The sequence below is a fragment of the Harpia harpyja genome, chromosome 3 (genome assembly GCF_026419915.1).
Source record: "Harpia harpyja isolate bHarHar1 chromosome 3, bHarHar1 primary haplotype, whole genome shotgun sequence".
NCBI lineage: Eukaryota > Metazoa > Chordata > Aves > Accipitriformes > Accipitridae > Harpia > Harpia harpyja.
Window position 1 is genome coordinate 78,840,922 of NC_068942.1, and position 10,222 is coordinate 78,851,143.

The 10,222-nt window shown below is 51.6% G+C and overlaps 1 protein-coding gene across 3 annotated transcripts; it reads right to left on the reverse strand.

Moving 5' to 3' along the window:
* Nucleotides 1-748: 748 nt before the first annotated feature.
* Nucleotides 749-6,101, reverse strand: LGALS3 (galectin 3). Of its 3 annotated transcripts, none has more exons than XM_052783578.1 (6): nucleotides 5,937-6,101; nucleotides 3,267-3,320; nucleotides 2,449-2,799; nucleotides 2,164-2,252; nucleotides 1,702-1,870; nucleotides 749-1,014 (listed from the first exon to the last, which is right to left on the reverse strand). In XM_052783578.1, exons 1-6 carry the CDS (start codon nucleotides 6,084-6,086, stop codon nucleotides 859-861), a joined length of 969 nt encoding a protein of 322 aa, XP_052639538.1. In that variant the 5' UTR covers nucleotides 6,087-6,101; the 3' UTR covers nucleotides 749-858. The 3 variants fall into 3 exon arrangements, with proteins under 3 accessions (XP_052639538.1, XP_052639539.1, XP_052639537.1); XM_052783579.1 differs by lacking the exon at nucleotides 5,937-6,101 and adding an exon at nucleotides 4,463-4,540; XM_052783577.1 differs by lacking the exons at nucleotides 3,267-3,320; nucleotides 5,937-6,101 and adding an exon at nucleotides 3,133-3,165.
* Nucleotides 6,102-10,222: the final 4,121 nt, after the last annotated feature.

Consider the following 10,222-nt stretch of genomic DNA (forward strand, 5'->3'; position numbering starts at 1 on the left):
TGCTAATAAACCTCCCCACCCTTAAAACCGGCCCTGACTCACCCACAAGTGATGAGGGGAGAGAAGCACAAGGCTCGTGACCCATTCCATGGAGTATGTAACGCTTGCATAAACTGGATCTCCCCTGGGAGGGACGTGTGTTCAGGACATGCTGATTTGGGCCACAGAATGGGCTTTTGAAATGGAAAGGGGTAACTTTTCTAGCCACGGTCTAGGGGAAAGATTTTGTCTCCTCCAGCTCTGAACCCCCTCCTGCAATACCTCATTCTAGTCAGGATCAGAGGCTTATGAGTTCTCCGCGTTTTCCAGTGTTTCCTAGTGGAAAACCTCAGTGAGGCAACGCTTCTGTGAGTTACGCACAACCCATTCGCAGCCTGATCATGCACCTCGTCCTCCCCTGCGGGGTGGAACTTAAATCCTTCGCTGGGCTGTTTTGATTCCTTTAGTGGAAAAGGAGTAACTGCCCTACCTAGCAGAGAAACTGAGGCTCAAAATACCAAGTTACTGCCTGGCGTCTGGTACTTGGAGAAGATGGGGTTGAAGACTGCTGCCCTCGTTCACAGGACCAGGGGCAGTACGCCACGGGCTGCTCTCCCAAGTACTCCTCTCCATACAAATCAAACTGCTCCTAGTCGTCACCCTTTGTCAAAGAGATTCTCTGTCTCTACGGCAAGAATTCAGATACTTCCACATTTGAACTCCGCTTGCTGGAGGATATCATGTCATCTGAGATCTTAGTGAAAACAAATTTTGCTTGTGAAGGTATGTTTTATTACCTCAAAATATTCATGTAAGAAGGCATTTCTGTTACAGCCGTATTAAGAGCACTAAGTTTGCATTGAAATTACACCACTGTACTTATATCATCGTCGGCGTGACGCTCGTGAGGGTGATGTCCCCAGCAATGCAGAGCTTGGTGATCTCGTTCAGCTTCTTCTCACGGAAGCTGTACTGCAGCAAGTGAGCATCGTTGACCGCTACCTTGAAGTGATCCACCTCGCAAAGGATCTGGAGCTGAAATAAAAACCCCAAATCAGCCAAAAGATAATCATCGGATTTGTTCTAGGAAGAAGTTTTAAGCCACGGACTCGAGCAGGCTGGCACCGGCTAAAGGCTGCTGCCAGCTGAGTCCAGCCCAGTGGCATGTGGATGAGCTGGTGCAGCAACTCTCGGCTGCAAAAACACCGCTGACCTTTGCCTTCCCCAAAACCCGGCTGTACTCTTCCTCCTCCGTGTTTTAGCCCACGGTTTCTGGCTCCTCATGACTATAACAGTGTTTTCAAGAAGCACTACCCTACGATTTGCACAGTGAGAGCTGCCTTCTCACCAAATGTGAACTTATTTTGCAGGAGAAAAAAAGCTCGTAAAGAGAGCTTGGTTGCTAGCGGGGAAAACGCTTTATAGAAACCTGCCCAACAACTGCTGCAGAACAACAGTGTGATTAAGGAGGATTTAATAATTAATGGGAATAACAGAAGTGGGGAGAAGTTATACCCTGGGCACCTGGACCTGCAGGAGGGGGTAAGAAGTGGGGGGACAGCCAGGGAAGAACACCGGCGGCTGCCCCAAAAGCACCTCCGAGAGCTGATTCCTCTGCAAAAGCATCAAGATCCTTGCAGTGAGTCTCATTACACAGCCCTGATGAAACCCACCCATGCTGTCGGCACACTGAGACTGAGTTTTGGGGTGGTTTTTTGTTACCTTGAAGGGTTTTCCAGCTTCAAATGGAAACCTAGGAGCTGTTCTATCTTCCTTTCCCCAGTTATTCTGGAACATTGAATTACAGACGATGACTTTGCTGTTGTCTTCCTTGAAGCGGGGATTAAAGTGGAAGGCAATGTCATTCCCTCTCTTGAAATCCAGTGAAAACCTGCAAAGACAATAACAGATTTGCTGCTTTTTCTATGAAAGCCCTGGCCTCTGTTCCAGGGCTTGCCAAAAGCAGCAGCAAGCGGGCGCAAAAAAAACAAAAAAAACAAAAAAAAAACCAACCCAAAAAACCCACCCCACAGACCCTGTTAGGCAATGAGGGGGCATTTACACATTTATTTTGTGTAATATGTGATTTTACACCAGGCAGGTGTTATTCAGGAACGGAAAGCAAATTCCAGCCCCCCTGCTCTGTCCGGCAGCACCCCACGGAAACCCCCCCACCCCCGGTACCTGTTTGGGTTGGGGTTGACGGTCCCCGTGATGGTTATGAGCATCCGAGGGACAAGTCCTGTCTGCAGGGCCAGCTCAAAGGGGACTTTCTGGGAGAAAATGGGGATTTGGTGTTAGCAGAAAACCAGGTCCAAAGCCAAATGCTCGGGCACGGGCTGGCTCTCGGTGTGACAACACACCAGGGCAGCCCTGTGACACAGTGACAACCCATGCCACCCCTCCCGTGGCCGAGCAAAATCAGGCAGCGAAGACACAGAAACCCTTATAATATGACGGAACCGTTACCATCGGAGGAGCCAGTCCCCCCTGCGGAGGAGGGGGCCCGAATCCAGGGCCACTGGGAGGTTGTCCTGGGGCAGGATACGGCCCTGGTCCTGCTGGTGCTCCAGGGAATGCTCCAGGTGCTCCTGGATATGGTCCTTGTCCTGCTGGTCCTCCTGGATACGGCCCCGGTGCTCCAGGATACGGTCCCGGTGCTCCGGGATATGCTCCCGGTGCTCCAGGATAGGTCCCGGGAGAGCCGGGGTACGCCGGGAACCCCCCAGGAGCCGGCGGCTGGTTCCCCCAGGAGGGCCAGCCTTGGGGTGGGGGGGCACTGGGGGTCTGGTTGTTGCCGGTGGACAAAGCGTCGGATAACTGGGGACAGAGGGGAGAAGAGGAGGGTTAGGTGGGTGACATTAATCCTGGGGTCGGGTTGAGTCCTCCAACACCCAGCTTTGGTAGCCTACAGCGTGCGCCGAGGGCAAGTGCTCAACTGCTCCCAAAAAGTGCGGCGGGGGGCGGGAATTGAGTGTCCGGGCTGAGGTTTCCAGAAAACCAGTAAATGCCGATGTAATGGGGGCGGATTTGGGGAGTTACGCGGGTTAGCAAAGCCACGCTCCCACCCCTGCTGAAGGTCCCCACTTCAAGGCAATTAAACAATATCACAGCCCCTGCTTTTTTTTTTTTTTTAAAGCAAGTCATACTTACAGAGAAACCATCTGACATTTTTCCTAAAACAAAAAGACAAAGGACACTTAAGTCATTTTTAACATACACCATCCGAAAAATAGAGATTTTTTGAGAAGAGTTACAGTTTACATTGGTAAGTCCCCGTCGCATACCTGCCAGGCAGAGCCCACAGCTCCGGTACCGCAGAACAAACCCTCGTCTGATACCTGCGGGAAAAATCGAGGGTCACCACCATGAGCAGCCTGAACGGCTCCGGGGGGGAATCCAGCCCAAACACCCTCCGGCTGAAATCGGCCGCTGCGGGGTTGATGTTAATGCAACACCATCGTTGATCTTAGAACGCTGCCGGTGTCAAGCGGAGAGGGGACACCGGACCACGGGGACCTGGTGCTGCTCTGCCCCGAGAGCTCTCGGCTCCCTCCAGCCTCTCCATGGGTTTTCACCGGCTTTTTGCTCTTCGCTCACCGGGAAGCACCGCGCAGCATCGCAAACCATGAGCACCCTCCTCCTCCGAGAACTGCGGGTCAACGCGGAGCTCTGCATTTTGATCTACCCAAAAAAATACCTGTGCCAGATCTGCTGTGCTTGGAGGTCAGGAAGATTTATTCCAGCCTCAAAACACTTTTTATAAAGGGGAAAAAAAAAAAAAAAAACAAACCAAAAAAACCCCAAAAAGGCAGTGTGGTAAGCTGTTCTTTCTGCCTCCAGCAAACCCATTCTACAGCCAGCCCTCCGCTGTCACCCCGGCTAGTTCGGCAGCACCGGAGGCAGGCAGGGCCCTGCCAGCCAAGACCCTTTCTGGGGGGGTGACGGCAGCACGGGGGGGACACGGTTGTCTGTGCGGGACTCTGGGTGACACTTACACCCACGCAGGCTCGGCACGAGGGGAAGATGCCCGGTGAAAACTCTCGGTCCCCGGCAAAGGCACCTGCACACCGGCTGCAGCCAGCGTTACTCGCTTCCCCATCCCCGAGGCATCATCCCAGAGAAGATTTAAATTAAAAAAAAAAAAAAAATGTCCCTGAGGCAGGGGGCTGCAGCAGCAAACATGAGCTGCATGGGGGGGGGGGGGGGCTACAAAACCAGCACAGGGTGTCGGGGGACACGCAGCCACCCCACGACACGTGGGACGGACGCTTGCAGCAAGCCTGGAAAGGCGAGAGGAGAGCAGGCACCCATGGGTGGGGGTCCCCTTTCTACCCCCCCCACGCATCCCCGTGCCGGCCGCAGGGCACTGCAGGAGGGACACACGTGCCACCGGCCGCTCCGGGCCAGCGGATAAAAGCTGCTTTACAAGTTTTATGAGTCCATGCCGAGCCGCTCTGCCGTGGCAGGGCCAAACGCGTACCTGCCTGCGTGCAGGAATAGCCGTGGCCTGAGCTGGATTCCGCCCGTCAAAGAGCGCATTCATAAAAGAAAAGGGAGGGGAGGAGGGAGGAAAGGGAGAGGAGGAAATGGGGAAAGAAAAGGAAAATTCCAGCTTGAAAACAGAGGAGGAAAATTCTCTTTGAAAGAAGGTCACAGCAAATTTGGCTGGCCCACCTTAGGAATAACAAAAACCCCCAAGCTTTCACAACCAACAAATAACCCCTTTCCCTGCAAAACATTCATACTCCTGAGCCCGTGTGATTTTTAAGCCAGCCTTTCAACCAGCGTCCAGAAGACCGGACCGTTTGACCAGTTCATATGTTGCAAAGCTTTTGTTTGCCTTCTGGGTTTTGTTTTTAAGCCCTTGGGCTTGCCGTTTGTTTGCAGGGTGAAGCCAAGGTTGCACACACAGCTCCTGCAGACTCCCCCGGGCCGCATCCAGCTGGGTCGGGTTTGGTCGAGCCGCAGGTACGTGGCTGCCGATGGTTTGGGCTGCTCCGGCAAGGGGTCCCGCCTGCTCCCCCCCTTTTCTCCCTACAATACCTCGGGGAGAAGTAATTTTGCTCCCTTGCACTGATTTCTTACTGCTTCGGCCCCGGTGGGACGGCGTAGCGGGAATCTCGTGGCTCCCCACCAGGACTGGGGTGGCTGATTTGTGATTTGTAACCAAAATCTTGAAAAACCCACTATTCCTCTGCCACCAAACGGTGCTGCCGAGCTCGGAGCCTGGCAGGCACCCTCTTCTCTCTGTCACTGCAGCGTTGTAGCTCTTGGACACATCTCTCTCTGGAAATGCTCCAGTGGGTTATTTGCCCGCTGCCGGACTGTCGCAGGCGTGGGAAGGGGTTTTTCTTCCACCCACAGCACCGGGCAATGCCTCAAAGGTGCATTTCCAACACAATTTTTTGGGGTGCCAAGCTTGAACTCGCTCCATTTCTCCCCAGCAGCTCTCTGAGCTCTCACTGACCCGATGGAGGTTCGGCTGCGGGGAACATCCCAGGGCAGACATCTATAAAGCACCCCAAGTACCTCCTATGTTCATCCGAAGCTGAAAAACTTCTATTTGGGAAAGAAGTAGAAGTTTTCTTCCCTTCAGTGCTATTTCTACAGGGATTTTTCTGGGGTGTCTTTCTGGGATCTCTCCAGCCTCTCCCGCACTGCCGCTCGCTCCCACCCCTACGTGTGTTTTTTGGGATACGGCCAGGGTTGCAAACAGCTTTACAGCCCCTTAATATTCACCACCCCACAGTTATCCCAAGCATCCCCTAAAGCCAACGAGTGCTTTCTATACGCTCCGGCTGCTGTTATTAACCGCAGAGCCGCACCGGGGCAGCGTGTCCCCACTCCCACACCCACGGGGACGAGAACACCCTTAACCCTTTCTTTGCAAGGCAATACGTGCCTTATCCCCCTGCTCCCACTCGGGACCCCCGTGGGTGGTTGCATCCCCTCACCTGCGGTGCGATGGGTCTCGGTGGCGGCTCCCAGACTGGGAATCCCTGGGGTAACTGGGTGGCCCCGGGCACGGCAGTGGGGACCCCGCCTGCTCGGGGCGGGGACGGGGCGGGGACCCCGGGGACTCGCCCACGGGGCTCCCGGAGCATCCCCCGGGTGTCCCCTCCCCACGCTGGGCAAGTCACGGGCAGCAGCAGAACATCTTTGTATTTCCCTTTATTAAGCAGGGACACCGCCAAGGGGCGAAACTATACGGGGCAAAATTCGGGTTTTCTCGTGTTTTGTGTCTCCAGTGGGTCTATTTCCACGCCTCCGAGGTTTTTGTTTTCCTCCAAAGCTCAGTAAAACACAAATTTGCTCTTAAATTGTGAACGTTTGCTGCTTCTTGCTGGAGGTGGCCAAGAAAAAAAGCCGAAAAAGCCTTAGTTGTCAGCCGCTGCAGCAAGACTGGCAGAGGACGGGCGCTGGAAAGCTGTCAGCGGCAGCTCTGATTTGAGCAAACGCAATTTTACTGCACGTTGAGGGTAAATCATCTCGGGTTTGTTCAACGGGCTTCACAGCTGAAAGCAATAGAAGAGAAAAAGGCATGTTTTCATGCTGAAATTCTGATCTGCTGCACGGTACTGCTGGGAGAAAGAGGGAAGGGAAAGGTGGGGAAAGGGAAGGGAAAGGGAAAGGGAAGGGAAGGGAAGGAGAAGAGAAGATTTTAGTTGGAAGGGACCTACAGTGATCATCTAGTCCAACTGCCTGACCACTTCAGGGCTGACCAAAGGTTATTAAGAAGGGACACACACTTTAATTGGTGTCATTAAAGACACAGAAACTACTTTGTTAAGGCAGTGGCTGAACTAAACGGCTTAGCTGATACTGCAGCTGACACCAAAAAAAAGGCAAAAGCCTGTTGCATTTGGCATTAATGAATTTTAGTATAACTTCTTCTAGTTCATCTCGACTTCTCTAAAAGATTGGGCTTTAAAAGAGGGCAGCCTCCTCTCTACTGGGGCACCAGCCTGGATTTTAGCATCCTTCAGCTTCGTATAATACTTGTCACAGGGATTCAGACCGAACTTAAGCATGCAAAAATGCTGTAGGCTGATGAGAAATGCCAGGGATGCCCATGGGAATGGGATGCTCTACTCGGGGAAATATTAAACAGGGAGTGCTGCTTCACTTGCACCCAAACCTCACGGCAGTAAATAGACACTGCGATATCTTTGGGGATGTTTTAGGGCAAAGGGACCTGGAGAGGAGTTAAACCAGTAATGTTGAAGGATCCCGGGTACGTTGCATGAGTACCTGGAGCTTCCTGAACCTGTAACACAAGCAGAAGGAGATCACTGCTGTTCAGAAGAACTCTTCAAGTCCTTGCTCCAGCATCTGTCTAAAACACAGCCTTTCTGAGAGTACCTTAATCAAGAGTTGCACATGTGCAGAGCACATGTTCATAAAGTTGATTAAAGTGACATGCACCAAGTGTTTTTAAGCACGTACTAGTGACTTTTGCCTTCCTTAGCTGGATAAGGCTGTATTAACTGGTTAGCGCACCGCTTTTGTCCCCTTCCTCCCTAAGACCACCTCAAATGTCTTTGGCAAGAAATATTTTCATGAAAAATTCGTATTGCTATTTTCAGGATTTCACTCAAAGGCTCCAAACATTTACCAAAAAGGTTTGCCTGTTTTTTTCCAGTTCCAATGCCATAAGCTTTGTGCTTCCAGTTATGCAACAGATACACGGTGTTAAAAAAATGTTTGACCAAAAGTGAAAACACAAATCATAATCTGAAGCTAATTTCTTCGCTTAAATAAACCAAGCAGCAGCGAGGACGAGCGAGCATCCCTTCACCATTCACGGGGTGGGTGCTGAGAGCTCTTTGCGTGCAAAGCTACGAAACATCCGCATTTCGCTTTGCTCCCCGTCATCTGAGTCATCCCGTTGTGACTCACGTGGTCGGACACGGAGGTATGGCGACTGCGGTTTTCGAGCTTTGCCTCCCGGGACGGAGAAAAGAGAGCAGCTGGGTTTATTGCCAGAGCACTAAGCAGGCAAGGCAGCGCACGAACGCACCGGCTCCGCAGGAGACGTAAGTCAGAGCGATCGCATCTCTCGCTCGCAGCGTTGCAACGCCTTGTGATGCGTGGCCTTGCAACCCAGGGCTGGCTGCTTTGCAAAAGTGGATAAAAAAATAGTCGCTTCTCAAAAGTAGGCATATACTTGGGGGGGTTATTTTTTTTTAAAGCGTGGATAAGTATCCTGTTTGCTTTAGAGACTCTTAATGTAAAATGTAACCCTGCTTGGTACCATGTACAATTTAAAGTCCCGAATTGCAAACCCAAGGGGTGGGAGAGACGAGGGACCCAGGCAGGTGGCTCGGCCGTCAGATCACACCATTTTTTAGGGATGTACTCTCTGACGCGCCCTTCGCTGCGGCCAAACATATTCTCTAAACACAATTTACTTTCCCCATTTTAAAATGCCCAGCATTTATCTGATAGCATGCAAGAGCCAAGTGATATTTAATAGCCACCCAGCAATCAGGCTAGAGATGAGCTAATTAGCTCAATTGACAACGGGCTCAGGGTCAGTGCAGGACTGGGAGTAACTCACCCACCAACTCTGGGTTCCCAAGACACTCAGGAACCATTACACTATACAGCAACATACATTATTAAACCTTTTTCTCTAGCAATAACCTTTCACAGGCTGCTCTGCAATAGTTGCAAAGTGCCACTGTCTATTGAGTGCTGTTTACTGATGGGCTTGCCTGTCATCTCGTCACAGCGGTTTACCATTGGGTTCATTGACTACACACTATGGTAGTTTAAAAGAAGCCATTTAAGCTGAAGAACTGCACAAGACTGAGTAGATGATAGACAAAAAAAAATAATGAATGGAGACTGGACGCTAGAAGCCAGGAGTAGAGGCGGTAGGTGAGCAGGGGGCTGGAGCAGCAGCCACTTCGTGCCACCGCAGGGGCAGGGACCGGAGGAGGCAGCCGGCTTTGCCATGCCAGCGGCGCAGGCAGCCCCTCTCCTCTGCAGGGAAGGGGCAGGAGGATGCTGAGTTTGGTTGCTTAAGGCTTGAGGGTTGGTTTGTTTCGAAGAACCTTGTGAAAAAAAAAAAAATCCATAATTTTTATACATAAAATGCATATATACACACATAAAAAAAATATATATATGATAATTTGCAATTACAACTCAGAATTATCAAGCCTTAACTTGATCACAGTACCCTTTACTCTACACTGACTTATGTCAGGAGTTACTGTCTTCTGCATCTTCTCTTCTTGTGGACACTGAGGCTCCCAGAGGCAAAAGATCCCACCCCAATGGGCGATCTATCTCTATAAAGTTAAATAACTTTAAAGCAGGAATTTCAAACTGCTTATCGGAAATTAATAAACAGAAAGCTGCTTCTCTTTTGTCGTCTTGATGGCAAATTAAGGGGCAGGAAATCAACCTAGAGGGCAAGAAGCTCGATGGCACAAGAGATCCACTCCCCTTTACAGAGCAGAACAACGCACATCCACGCGATTGATAAAATCTCGTGATTTCTGCGGCCTGACTCGCGCGCGGGGTCGGCAGCGACCGTCACGCGCGACGTTTGGGCTGCGGATCTACCACCGAGGCCGTGCTCGGCGCAATCCCAAGGTACTAAATTCAACCCTCATCTCTCCTTCCTCCCCGTGCGCAACCTCCCAGGCTGGGGAACGGGACAACGGCGACAACGTCACCTCCTTTCTCAGGCACAGGAATGAGGTTCTGAGCCCCACGCCGCACCTCCCCGAGGCGTCACTTCAGTTTCAGCCCTGCACGCCAGCGGCTGAGTCGCCTCCGACTCTCCGCCTCGATAAAAAAAAAGGACATCGCAGCAAAAGCAGGCAACGGGACTCTCCTCCGTGGCTTGCCAGGCTTATGTGAGATCCTCCCAGGACTTCTGAAAACAGCCTCCTGCAGAGAATCGAACAGCCCCGTTCCTCCTCATACAGCCCTTTTTTGGGGAGACGGCTCATTCGAGAGCTTCCCCGGCTGCACTACTCAGCCCCCGGCCCCAAACTTCGCCTTGCTCTAGTGCTAGTGAAAAAATCAGCGCAGAGGAAGGTTGAGAACTTCGATAACTCAAGTTTGATGGTCAAGAAAGCAAAAGCAGCTGATAAAGAGCATCGATGCTCGCAGCACCATCCCTGCTGCTCACACGTACGAGCAAGTCTGGACTTGCTCTCTTTCCTGTAGCAGCTCCCTTTTTTTCTCTCTTTATAAAGCACAAAGCAAACCTCCTCCCTTT